General features: G+C 49.7%; 1 protein-coding gene across 1 annotated transcript in view; it reads right to left on the bottom strand.

Moving 5' to 3' along the window:
• The window catches only part of LOC105489504 (ankyrin repeat domain 33B), a 92,689-nt gene that overhangs the window by 15,275 nt on the left and 63,388 nt on the right, over window positions 1-14,026 (bottom strand). The window contains exon 3 of the mRNA XM_011754337.3: window positions 3,490-3,630. Coding sequence (XP_011752639.1) covers window positions 3,490-3,630 — 141 coding nt within the window. The remainder of the gene's footprint in view (window positions 1-3,489; window positions 3,631-14,026) is intronic.

The following is a 14,026-nucleotide window of genomic DNA, read 5'->3' on the forward strand; positions in this document are numbered from 1 at the left end:
ACAGACAATAATCTGTGGATTGTTCTAGACTGTGATGGGGGATGGGCCTGCAAAGTGGGGAACAGGGGAGGGAGAGTATAAAATCTAATGCCAAATTTGTATCCAAATAACTGATGGGGGAAAAGCAATGTCAGCAGCAAACCCACTGCCCACAGGCTCATCGTTCCAAGAGATGTGCAAGGTGTTTCTGGAATCCTCTAAATGCTGTCACACATGCCTGAAACCCCCAGGAGACCCAGGGAAGAAAGCACAGCAGTTGAACCAAATGAGGAGAGGGCAACTGACCTACAAAAGGTTTGCAGTTCAAATTAATTCAGTCGGAAAGTGCACTGATGTGACTGACATCATAAATGTTCAGTTGAAAAAGTAAATTACCAAAGATCTACACTCAATTATAACTAGATCCAGAAATAGCAAAAGCATCTGAAGCTCCCGCCAAACACAAAAGCACCACATAATCACCATTTAATTAGAAGGAACCATTTCTCATTGATAAGGGCAGGCAGGGCCAAAACTCTGTTGAAACTGATATCTCGTTGATTTTTTTTTTAAATGAAACTATCATCTCTGAATCAAAATACAATCGATGGGACTCACTTTTAATTATGATTTTTTTTCTTTATTTCCAAGAAAGTTTTCATCTTTGAAGCCTCTATTCTTATTCACTGAACTTATTTTTCTTATAGCATCCCCTAGGACTAAAGAATCCCTTAAGGTTAAAGCAGAAGGAAAGATAAATCTGAAGCAGTTGTGAATCCTGTAACTCCAGACTGATCTCGAGAAAAACAACAGATAGGCTGAGATGAGGCAGTGCTGCACACTGGCTGGAATCAAGACTGTCCCGTCACGGGCAACAGGTTATGACAGAAACTTCACAGACCCAAGAAGAGACTAGGGGTGGGATGTGGTGGCTCACGCCTGTAATCCCAACACTTTGGGAGGCTAAGGCGGGCAGATCACCTGACGTCAGGAGTTCGAGACCAACCTGGCCAATGTGGTGAAACCCCGTCTCTACTAAAAATACAAAAATTAGCCGGGTGTGGTGGTAGGTGCCTGTAATCCCAGCTACTCGGCAGGCTGAGGCAGGAGAATCACTTGAACCCGGGAGGTGGAGGTTGCAGTGAGCCCAGATTGCGCTATTGCACTTCAGCCTGGGCGACACAGTGTGTCTCAAAAAGAAGAAAGAAGAAAGAAGAAAGAAGAAGAAGAAGAAGAAGACTGGAAAGAAGAAGAAGACTGGAAAGAAGACGACGACTAGGGACAGCGACAAAGTGAGACTGTCTCAAAAAAAAAAGACAAAAAAAGAAGAAAAAGACTGGGGACAACTAAGAAGACAACTAAATGTGGGAGCCCAGCAGGGGTCCTGGAACAGAAAAGTGACATTACTGGAAGCACCGATGCCTGGGAAAACTCTGATGCCACCCTCAGGATAATCAAGACAGGGGTGATGCTGTGGTCTGAATGGTGACGACCCTCCAAAATTCCTATGCTGGAACTTTAGACTCCCTGGGATGGCATTAAGAGGTGAGGCCTTGAGGAGGTGATTAGATTACGAAGGCTGTGCCCTCCTGAATCAAACTAGTGCCTTATGAAAGAGGTTTTGAGGGTGCCTCGGCGTCCGCTCTGCCATGAGAGGAGACAGCAAGAAGGAATGGACATCAGCAGACATCGGCCCTGCCGGCACCCTGATCTTGGGCTTCTCAGCCTCCCCAGGTGTAGCAATACATTTCTACAGTTTATAAATTACCCAGGTGAGGTATTTTGTTACAGCAGCAGAACAAGTAAGAACAGAGAGGAAATCCACTTCTTCAGGAACTTGCAGTGCCAAGCAGGACTGGCTGAACCCAGTGCCAAGAGCAAAAATAAAGAGAAATTAAAATAACAGAATTAAGTAACGGTGAAAGCAGCATCGCACATTCACCGAGATTTCAGCTGCTCACTGAATCTAACACCACATGCGCTTGACACATATTTTCTCATTTAATTCTCAAAATAACCCGAAGAGGTTGCCCGAAGGATGATCATTGATTCTATTTCAGAGTGAAGAACAGAATTAAAGCTATTAGTTGTGTAGCATTTAGCTTAGTAGCTCATTGCAGCCGGATAGCCTTTAGCAGTATATAAAGTGTTGTCATATTTTAGCCTCAGGGAGGTGAGGGAGAAAGGTCATTACTCCCATTTCACAGATGGAACAGGAAAGTGCTTTCTCCAAGATGGCGCGAAAGACAAAGGGAGGTTGATTCAGTTTGATAGCCTGAGAATTTTCCACTCTATGACACATCAAAGAAAACAGAAATTGCCACATACATCACCATGCAATACCACATTGCCTACTAACATTACCACGCAACTCCGCAGTCACCTGCTAACGTCACCACGCGACTCCACGTCACCTGCTAACGTCACCACGCGACTCCACGTCACCTGCTAACGTCACCACGCGACTCCACGTCACCTGCTAACGTCACCACGCGACTCCACGTCACCTCCTAACGTCACCACGCGACTCCACGTCACCTCCTAACGTCACCACGCGACTCCACGTCACCTGCTAACGTCACCACGCGACTCCACGTCACCTCCTAACGTCACCATGTGATTCCACGTCACCTCCTAATGTTACCACACAACATGTCGTCTTCTAACGTTACCATGCAACTCCACATCACCTCCTAACTTCACCATGCAACTCCATGTTGCCTCCTAACATCACCATGCAACTCCACGTCACCTTCCAACATTACCATGCAACTCCATATCACATCCCAACATTAATATGCAACTCCGCATCACCTCCTAATGTCACCATGCAACTCCACGTCACCTCCTAACACTACCATGCAACTCCACATCACCTCCCAACGTTACCATGCAACTCCACGTCACCTCCCAACGTTACCATGCAACTCCACGTCACCTCCTAACGTTACCATGCAACTCCACATCACCTCCCAATGTTACCAGGCAACTCCGCCTCACCTCCTAACATTACCATGCAACTCCACATCGCCTCGTAACATTACTATGCAATGCCACCCACCAGCAAGCAGGGACCTAGGATGGCCTGGGCCGTTCCCACCATCCCTACACCCACCTTCAACAGCACAGTCTTGCCATTTACAGCCAAGAGATCACCCCTTTCTGAGGAAGAACAGATATGGACAGGGCTGGGGGTGTAGAATGGGTGAGCAGGAGGAAAACAGAAGGTGAGGGAAGATGCCACCCACTGCAAAGCTCAGCAGGGAGCAGGAAGGGGCGTCCTGAAGGGAACAAATGCATGGCTTCTCCCCGTGATCCTGAAAGCATTTGTTGTTGGCTTTTTAAAAAACTCAGATAATTACAGCAGTGTACCTCAGTGAAGAAACTATTCCTTATTGCAGCAGCTAGGCGTTGTTTCTATGGGAGTGATTAATCTCAAAATATATTCCTTAAAGGAGCAACTCTGGTGTCCCGGGGCCCCCGGAAGTTGCACGGGACAGGTGGACATACCTGCTAGCATCAGGGCTCGGATGCAGTCCGTTCGACCCTGCATGGCGGCTTTCATCAGGGCGGTGAACCCGAACGCGTTTCTCCTTTCAAGGTCAAGACCGGGAAAATAGTTCAACAAGTAGTTAGTGATGATAGCGTGCCCTGTAAAGAGAAGTGTACACATGTATTGGTTCCCACTTCCACAAAATGTGCTGATTCCAGCCAGGCCTTCCTAGAGGGAGAAAGAAACACCGAGTCAGCCCTGGGCCAGCCAGTCTGCTGTGTGAGTTTTTCTCGGACCCAAGATAGAATTCTCCCGGAGCCCAGGAAACAGAGGAAAGCAGAGGGCACCGCCCTGGCTGCAGCACTGCTGTTTTGGGTTCTTGCAGGTCTCCTTCCACAAAGCACTTGCGGGAGGAGCTGTCCCATCACACTGTTGGGAGTGGACGTGGGGGGCAGGGACTCTGCGGGTAGGTAGGGAGCTCAGCCTCAGACAGCCAATGCAGGCAGGAAGCCTCAACTCCAAGCAGCAGACGCCCATGCAAACAGATGCAAAGCTGCAAATGAGCTTCAGAACCACTTCCAAGTGCTCCGGAGCTGCAGGGAGGAAAAAGTCATCATCACAGCAATAGGACAGTGCCAATTCACGCTGGCACCCTCTGTTCCCACCCAGAAGCGGCAGTCTCTCTCTCTCCACCCGTATCTGCCACCCCACCTTCCCCCCCGCCGCCGTCTCTCTCTCTCTCTCTCTCCACCTACCTACCCCCACACACATCCCACAGAGTGTCGCAGGCAAGGCCCTCAGCTGTAAAGCAAAGCAGGTAAAGAGATTTCTTAGAGAACACAGATTTCTCCCCTTTCTCACCTTGCACCTCCAAAAAGGATCTAACTTTCTGCTCATTCCCAGGCACGCCCATGGTGCTCTCAGTTAATGGTGAATAAGGAGACCATCAGAGCAACAGTGCTGTTTCCAGAATTCACCCAAGGAAAACCAAAATGGAGTGGGAGAGCATCCTCTTTGGGTCAACTGTCCATGCCGCCTGATGCCAGCTAGCCCATAGGTCCTTGTGTGCGTATACCTCTCCCACTTCAGTGCCCTGGAGCAGGGTCAGTCCCAGCCTTGGCACAGTCGGCACGGGGGGCCACATGACTCTCAGTTGTGGGAACTGCCCTGCACACTGCAGGATGCTGGGCAGATCCCTGGTCTCTACACCAATAGATGCCAGTAGCAACCACCCCCACTCCCGCACAGGTTGTGACAACCAAAACTGTGTCCAGACACTGCCAAATCACCATCAGTGGGGCAACAACACCGCAGGTGAGAACCACTGTCCCCAAACTCAGACCTCATTCCTTCATGACCAACCACAGCTGGTGGAAAGAGCTTCCTCCCTCCCTCCGCCGCACCCTCCCCTTAGCTGCCACCTCCATCCAGGCCCCTGCTGATGAGGTCTGAACCCCTTGGGAACATGAGCAGTCTGCCCGAGTCTCTCCTCCTGAACTCCAGGGGAGGTGCTGGGTACCCAGTTCCCATCTTTTTTGTTTATTTAAGAGATGGAGTCTCTCTCTGTCACTCAGACTGGAGTGCAGGAGCACGATCATAGCTCACTGTAGTCTGGACCTACTGGGCTCAAGAGATCCTCCCTCCTCAGCCTCCCAAGTAACTGGGCTCACGGGCGAGCACCATCATGCCCAGCTAATTAAAAAAAATTTTTTTTTGTAGAGATGGGATCTCCTAACGTTGCCGAGGCTGGTCTCAAACTCCTGCATTCAAGCAATTCACCTGCCTTAGCCTCCCAAAGTGCTGGGATTCCAGGCGTGAGCCACTGTGCCTAGCCACAGTGCCCCATCCTGATGCACCGGGGATGCAGTGTTCAGAAATCCCCACACATTGTTCCAACTCCAGCGTGTTCCTTTCAGCCCCCACTGTTGTAGCTGCAGGGGCCTCGTGGACGTTTCTATGCACTCCCTCCTTAACTTGGTATCACCTCTCCCCAGGAACCCCTGAATCACGGAGAAGCCGGGCTCAGGGCCCGGACTCCCCACAGGCATCTGGTTTGCACAGAAACTTCCAATGGGTGGCACTGCCTGAGATTTGGGATGGGAGAGAGGTGGCAAGGACATTACTCTGGGGTCGGGCAGGCATGAGACCTGCGGTGCCTCCCCAGCCCAGTCCGCCTCTGCAGACAGAATACTAAGTGAGCATGAGGCTGCAGAGCTTCCAGCATTCCCCACTGCGGCTGAGATTCCAGCAGGCAGGGCTGGGTGCCCTTGATCTCTGCTCCCCCAGCCCCTTCAGTTCAGCAAATCCAATATGAAACCCTCCGATATATCAAGTGGCTTCTGTCTCCCCAGTCACACCCTGAGGGATAGTACTGCCGGGGCTGGAACCCAGTTTCCCTCTTTGAGGGCCACTCTGGGCTGCTGCCCCACCAGTATGAAATCCTGTGGGTTTGCTCTCCATCAATCCAAGCGAAGAAGGAACGGGCAACCAAAATCAGGAGTGAACTGTCCTGAGGAGCAAGCTCGCCATTGACCTCAGCCCGTCTCCTTTTCACATTTCACCACAAATGTGAAAAGGGGAACCTTGTATCTTTTTGAAAAAGAAGCCCTGATGAGTGTAACAGTGTTCGAGTTATAAGCAGGAAACAAAGGGTACGATCCCCTCGCTGCGTGACTCACAGCCAGTCGCTGGTGCTTTTTTGACTCATTTACACCACATTGCCCTCCCTCATCCTTTACTATGTGCGGGGAGGGGATAAGGCCAGCTGTCAGGTACCCAGAGCTGCTGAATTACTCTAAACTGGGCGGTGGTGCGGGAAGCTGGGGGAATCCTTTGATCTCAGTTTGGTTTATGGTCCAGTTAAATGCTTGGCGGCACCTGTCAGTTAGATTTAGCCAGGGTCATAGTAAAACGAATTGCAATTCATTTGGAGCCATTTCTTTAAACTGTGAAATAGCGTGTCCATCACAATCTTCAGCAGGATGTTCCTTTGCACTGATATATCCTAAGCGCTTTGAATAGGTGGAAACACGAAAAATTGAAAGTCCACAAAGCAAACCGCCCATTATACAGATCTGTTCTGCATATTATGTTGCGTTCAGAAAAACCAACATGCAGCCAGCTCGTTCTGACTATAGGCCTGAGCTTTTGATGATCCAAGAAATCACGCCCTGCTTCCCACGGGTTTTCCCAGGATGGCAGAATAATACCTCTCATCACACAGATGACCCCATTCAATGGAAATCAAAGGTGGACCCAATACTTCTAAGAATGTATAAGTATCAACCTTTATTCTCTAAAAACAATGATGAGTAACCAAATGGAGCTTTCCTTTTCTTTATATATATGAGACACACAGCCTTCCTTGCACAAGGGAACCCAAACACACGCCATATTGAAATCTACTTTAAGGCCAGGTGCAGTGGCTCACTCCTGTAATCCCAGCACTTTGGGAGGCCGAGGCAGGCAGATCACTTGAGGCCAGGACTTCGAGACCAGCCTGGGCAACATACTGAAACCCTGTCTCTACTAAAAATACAAAAATTAGCTGGGTATGGTGGTGCATGCCTATATTCCCAGCTACTCAGGAGGTCGAGACAGGAGAATTGCTTGAACCTGGGAGGTGGAGGTTGCAGTGAGATGAGATCATGCCACTGAACTCCAGCCTAGGTGACAGTGTGAGACTCTGCTTCCAAAACAAAAATCTAGTTTGAGCCCAGTCCAACTTGGACATTACGGAATCTGACTCAATTCCTGAAATCCTCAGAGAAGCCCTTTTAAAGGGTAGGCTCACCTAGAGAACCCCAGAACACCCCCTCTCCCCCAGTGAGCCCTACCCTGCTTAAGAGAAGGTGACAAGTGACCCAGGGAGGAAGTGAATTTGAATGAAATTGCATCACTCGGACACAGTGTAGACAATGAGCTCAGTACTGAAGACAGCTGGCTCTGAGAACAGCCAGGTTCAAGGGCCAGGCCTGCCACTCAGAATCTGGGTGGCTTTTGGCAGTCAGCTTTTCCACATCTGTAAAATAAGGGATAATATTCACCTCCCATTTGTGAAAATTACAGGAGACAATATGTGTAAACGGTGACCAGCAGAATAGAAAAATCCAGAAGAAAAATTCTGAGTAATCTAGGCAGGCACTCCACTCTCAAGGGGCCAGAACGTGTTCCCCTCTCCTTAACCCGCGGGCTGTGCGCAATGACTTCCCATGAAAGACTATTACACGGAAACGGGGGAGGAGGGAGAGAACCTTCCAGGGAGAAACCTGCTAACATGACCTCAGCCAGGGGACCAAGGCCAACATTATCAGCAATGGGTCAGGTTGGTTGTGTGTCTCCTGGTGCCATGTGTTGAGAATGGCCCTTTATCAGGGGCCTTCCTCTAAAAACTCATAACTCCAGTCTCATCACAAGAAAAGCATCAGACACGTCCAAATTAAGGAACATTCTGCAATGTACCCGACCAGTCCTCCTCAAAACTGTCAAGGTCTTGAAAAACAAGAGAAGTCTGAGAAGCTCACAGCCAAGAGGAGCCTGAGGAGCCATGAGTGCTAAATGCCACATGTGATCCTGCAACAGAAAAAGGAAATCCAGGAAACGCTGAGGAAATCTGAATAAAGAATAGACTTCAGTTAATAATGGTGCATTGACACAGGTCCATTCATTGTGTCCAACGCATCACAGACGTCAGATCTTAACAACAGAGGAACTGGTGTGAGGCACACAGGCATTCTCTGTACAGTGTTTGCAGTTTCTCTGTAAGCATAAACTATTCTCAAATCAAAAGTTTATTTTAAAAAAGAGGAGACAGGCCTGGTGCAGTGGCTCACGCCTGTAATCCCAGCACTCTGGGATGCCGAGGCGGGTGGATCACGTGGTCAAGAGATCAAACCATCCTAGCCAACACGGTGAAACCCCGTCTCTACTAAAAATACAAAAATTAGCTGGGAGTGGTAGCAGATGCCTGTAATCCCAGCTACTGGGGAGGCTGAGGCAAGACAATCACTTCAACCCAGGAGGTGGAGGTTGCAGTGAGCAGAGATCACACCAGCGTACTCCAGCCTGGGCAACAGAGCAAGACACTGTCTCAAAATAAATAAATAAATAAATAAAAATAAAAATAAAAAAAGGGGAGAACTAGCACAGAGCTATTCAAAATGAGTGCAAGGTTGGGATGATGATTCAGGGCTGGCTGTGCAGCCTGGTGTGGGGCCTCTCCACCCTGGACCCGAGGCTCTCCGAGTGGTGGGGAGCTCACCAGGAGACCACAGGAGCATTCAGGAGGCAGAGTTGGAGTCCAGCCCCCAACCCCGGGCGGGCAGGAGGAGGGAGTGGAGTGTTTGATTCAGAGAGCTCCTAAACGAGTGGATGCACAGGTCTGTGGTATGCAAAAGAGGAAAGCTGGAGATGACGCCTGGCCCTGCCACGCCCCTGGTTCCACTCTGCATGGATGCCAAGGTGCCTTTATTGGGAGATACACAGAGGTGGACACCCACACCACCTGGGCCCAACCGGCTTCTCAGCCTGGCCCAACAGCCCTCCTGTGCTTCCCGGTTGACTTTTCCCCAGGCCCCATGGGGAAAATGTTAAACTTTTCATATGGAAGTCACCTACCTCAGGCAAACCCCTCTCCTGGATGACTCATCTTCAAGTTCACAGAGGGAACAGAAACCACCAGAAGGGAAGTCCCTCGGCTTTCCCCCATCACCCCCCACGCTGCCCACATTCATGGGCCTCCGAGAAGGAAAAGTGAAATCCTGAGCCCTCCAACGGACTGAACCAGCCCCCTCCTGGCCAAGAGGACCCCAGAGAACTCTTGAAAACTGACTCCCGGCTATGACAGGATGGAAGGGCAATGCGCCTGTTATACCCATTCCTTGCTAACCACCGCGAGGCTTCCTTTCTAAGGCTAAACAGAAACCAGCCCGTTCTAAATACTCCTCCACTGATATAAACCAACCGCCTGATGCTGCCCCGCCCTTCTGTGATTTGGACAAAACAACCGACCAGCATTCCACCCTCGGATCCTGCTAACGCTGTCACTTTTTGAACACAGGTCCCAGGGAGAGGCACGGACCTCGGAGCTCGACTGCACACGTGCATGTTTCTCCTCTCATCAATATTCAATGCTTCTCCCATAGCTTACAGAATGTGTGTATTGAGCCACCTCGTTCACACGCATTGTTCCTCTGTCTTGTTCTTCTGCCCCTGGAAGGGTCTGTTTCTGGCTTCTGGCCAGAGGCTCTGCTTCCCTGCCACAATGGCCACCCTGCAGGCTGCAACCCTTTATGAGTAGAAAGCTCTTCTTTCCAAGTTTATGAACCTCGCCAGTCCTCAGTTCACATTTCCTACAGAAAACGCAGGGGATTCTCCTCTTGCTGAAAGAGGCGCATCCCTGCTTCTCCCCTCCTGTGCTTGACAGCCACTCCCTGCCCACTGCTGTGGAATATTTATCAGATCCCTCCTGTTTCTCTTCAATCTCTCCTTCCTTGCAGACTCACTTCCCTCAGAATGCTGTTGGGGCTTAGGAAGCAATACCCCACAGTGAAGGCCTCAGAAGCAAAGGTTTCTCTCTGCCCTCCTGCGCTCCCGTCTCTCAGTCCCTTCTTCCCAGAGGCCAACCATCCAAACCGGAATCCCTCTTCCCCAAGGCAGATCTTTGACCAGAACCCCCTTTCCCTAAAGCCAGCCATAAAACCTAAAAGTACTGCTCTAACATAAAGAAATTATCTGGCCTGCCATGTCTGACCATAGGTCTTAAGATCCCCATTCTAGAAGTGCCATTCCCAGAAGGAAGGAATGCTGCTCGGAGAAACCTGGAAGAATCTAGACAGGCGGGCCCGTGGGGTTTCCCCACTCAGTCTATTAGGAGTCCCTCTACCTGGAATATTCTGCCTCGTCTTTTTACCTGGTGACCTGCTGAGCCATCCCTTCCAATGCCAGGTCTTCCCTGGTGCCCCGGCCCCACGGTGTCTCATTGCCCACATTCCCATGCACGTGTGGGGATCCCACAGCCGCCACAGCCCTCGTTACCCAATTCACAAGCCTAAAACTTCCAACTGACTGCATGCTCTGGGGTGCTCAATAAATATGCATTAGATGAAAAGGCTGAAACATTCCTACTTCTCCTTTGGGAAAAGTTTATTTATTGAAAGTATCAGGGTGGGCAAGATGGCTCATGCCTGCAATCCCAGCAGAGAGGCCAAGGCCAGAAGAGGCCAGGGAGGCTGAAGCTAAAGGATCACTTGAGCCTAGGAGTTAGATACAAGCCTGGGCAACATGGCAAGATCCCATCTCAAAAAATAAAAATAAAAATTAGCAGGGCTGGCCAGGCGCGGTGGTTCATGCCTGTAACCCCAGCACTTTGGGAGGCCGAAGGGGATGGATCACCTGAGATCAGGAGTTCGAGACCAGCCTGGCCAACATGGTGAAACGCCATCTCTACTAAAAATACAAAAAATTAGCCGGGCGTGGTGGCAGACACCTGTAATCCCAGCTACTCGGGAGGCTGAGGCAGGAGAATCACTTGAACCCGGGAGGCGGAGATTGCTGTGAGCCAAGATCACATCATTGCACTCCAGCCTGGGCAACAAGAGCAAAACTCCATCTGAAAAAAAAAAAAAACAGGCAACGAACACAAACTGCTCTAAAAATGGGAAAATGTTACAGAATTGGGTTGTCTAAGACTTGACTGACTCAAGGCATTCAAATTGCAGTTCTCCAGACGAGGCCAGTAGAGGGGGCTGTCGGCTTTGAAACTATAACATCATACCAGCCACGCGGCATGAACATACTCCAGAAATTCTTAGCATAAGGCATTTACCATGCAGATGGCCGGGCAGGGTTAGTAGGGGAGGGCAGCATCCCTGCTCTCTGCAGAACAGGCAGGAGTCTGATGCAGGAACCGGGCAAGCCCCCACCTGGCTAAGGAGCCCTCCTGGCTGGCCAGTGGGCAGGGGTGTGGCCCTGCCATGGCCAATCAGAAGAGCTCAGAAAAGCTCGCAGGAAAAGATAAGGCAGCGTTGGGAAACCAAGACTCGTCAAGTTCTACTCTCTTGTTTGAAGCGGTACAAATTGAGAAAAAAGAAAGCACTTCCAAACAACATGAACACCACAATGAGATCACACTAAGATCGTGATCATGTGCACTGCTTAATAAAATAAGATAAATAGCATGAAGAGGCATTGTTCCTGGCTTCCGACCAAGTCATACATTCTCCTCTGAACTGGGACTCTCCCTGATTCAGCTCAGGAGCCAGGGCTCCACAGCAGCCCAAACCCACAGCCACCCCTCGGAATCCCTGCCGTTCCGTCCCCGTCTCCGGGCAGCATCCTGCCAGGCTGGCTCTCAGCACATAGCCTTCAGAATTTTACAATTAAATGCAAGAAATAACAAGCTGCAAGCACACATCAGAGGTTCCTTACACCCAAAACAAGCTTCACGGGCTCTATCCCATCACCAGCTCAAAGAGACCCCTGGCGTTTCCTCACTTCACCACGTTCATGCTGTTCTGCTAAAGCACAGCAAGGAAACAGATATAAACACACAGCTCTATCCATGGGACTCCTTATTCATTCCTTTGGTTATCTTATTTTATTTTTGTTAGAGGCGAGGTGGTGAAAGTTGAAATGACTGGCTAAATGAGATTTAGAGATTACATGAGGATTTATTTTCATACATTTCTCTCCATTTACAGACCTAGTACAGATTTGGCTGTATTTTTATTGTGCATTAGATAGCAGAGGAAATTAGACTTTTTAGAGAACACTCAAATGGCAGATGAAGGCATTTGCATCCGAATTTGTGCTCATAAATGCTGCGTCCTCCAGAAACCCAGAGCTCCCAACTCCCAGACAACCAACCTAGTTGCCATAGCAAATAATATAAACATATGGCTGCTTTAAGATTTTGCTTCACAATGCTGATTCTGCTTAGTGTGACTGCCGTCTACACAAGCCATCCTCCATCACTGGTTTGGCACAGGCTTGTGACACAACCCTGGTTGGTGAGATGACAACGACACTCCTCTGGAGCCTTCTGGAAATGTTTTCCTGTGTTATAAAAGGAAATGCCGACAGGGATTTGCTCCTCTTCCTTGACATCCCTGAGTGTTGCAACGTGAAGCCATGGCACTTCTAGCAGCTGGGGCCAGCTTGGGACCATGAGGGAAAAGGTAAAAGAACTTCTGAGAAGGGGCTCTAGGTCCCAGCATCACCCAGCTACTCAGTGAAGCAGCCCTGCAACATCACCTGCAGATCTCCTGTGTTGCAAGAGAAGGCAGCGTCCTTGTGGTTGAAGCCAAAAGCATCCTAACAGGCACTAGGCTCAAAAGAGAGCTGGGGAAATACAACTGAAAACCAGAGTTTTGGTTCGCTGTGAGTAGGGAAATACTGAAAAGACTGATCTCAGTCAGGGCTGGCAAGAACACTCTTGGTCACTCAGGGGAAAGGAGAAATCGCCACAGCTTTCTCACAGCCATTGGCAGCTGTGTACACTTAAAACAGGCACAGCCCTTGCTGAAGCAATTCTGTTCTCAGAGTGTGTCTGCACAGTGCTTCTCCTCTTCCTTGCCCTGCTTTCAGCCTAGGAAGCTGACCTGCACCACCAGCACCTGCCCGGTTTCCACCCCAGTGAGGTTTCTGGGGTGGCTCAGCAGGGGACCAGGGTGGAAGGAGCGGGATATCCAGCCCTACCTCCCACTCCAGCCCCTGATTGGGGTTCTAGGTTGAGGCTGCCTCTCAGGTTCCAGCTTCTTGGCCTGGGTCACTCTCTGCAGAGCCCCTCCCCTTAATCCTTTCAGTGTTGGTTCCCTTAACTCTACCCTTCCCCTGTAATTGACAGGCCCTCATCAAGTCCTCTGTTCAGCCCTCTGAGCACACCTGTCACTCAACATGCCTCCTGCCAGGACCCTAACACGCTCTCCTCAGAGATGCACCCCAAACCCAAGGACTTCATGACAGCCTTGCTGCCATTGGGTAACTCAAAAGTTCACCTGTCCAATAACCGGGACAGTTAAGTATACCATGGTTCATGCACTTTACACAATATCCTCTTTTCAAACAAGTATTTAGGAAGCAAGTACTTCATGTCCAAGGACTGGCCTAAGAGCCGGGTCCACCACAATGAATGAAAGCAATCAGAATGAAGCCTCCCAAACTTGAAGTCTTGGTGGGGAACTGGTATGAGCCACACATCCCATGCAGGAAGGCAGGGCTATGAGCACCCGGGAGGGCTCAGGGACACCGATGCAGCAGGAGCTCCTAGATTAATTACTAAGTGAACAAAACCACTAAACACACAATCTCAACAGAACTAGCTTAGTCATGTGAATAAAAAGTGCACATACATACGTGCGTGTTTGGAAAGGACTGAATGAGGTCTGAAGAGGTAACTCCTGAGTGCTGATAAGGGAGCTGGAATGTTTGGGAGATTGAGAAGGGATCTTTTTCTTCCTTCCTGATACTACTTTTGTAGTCATTTTTGGCTGTGAGCACATAGGCGTAGACAACTTTTGAAATTAACAAATCATCAAATAAACTGGTTATGAAATT

Source organism: Macaca nemestrina, chromosome 6 (genome assembly GCF_043159975.1).
Source record: "Macaca nemestrina isolate mMacNem1 chromosome 6, mMacNem.hap1, whole genome shotgun sequence".
NCBI classification, from domain to species: domain Eukaryota; kingdom Metazoa; phylum Chordata; class Mammalia; order Primates; family Cercopithecidae; genus Macaca; species Macaca nemestrina.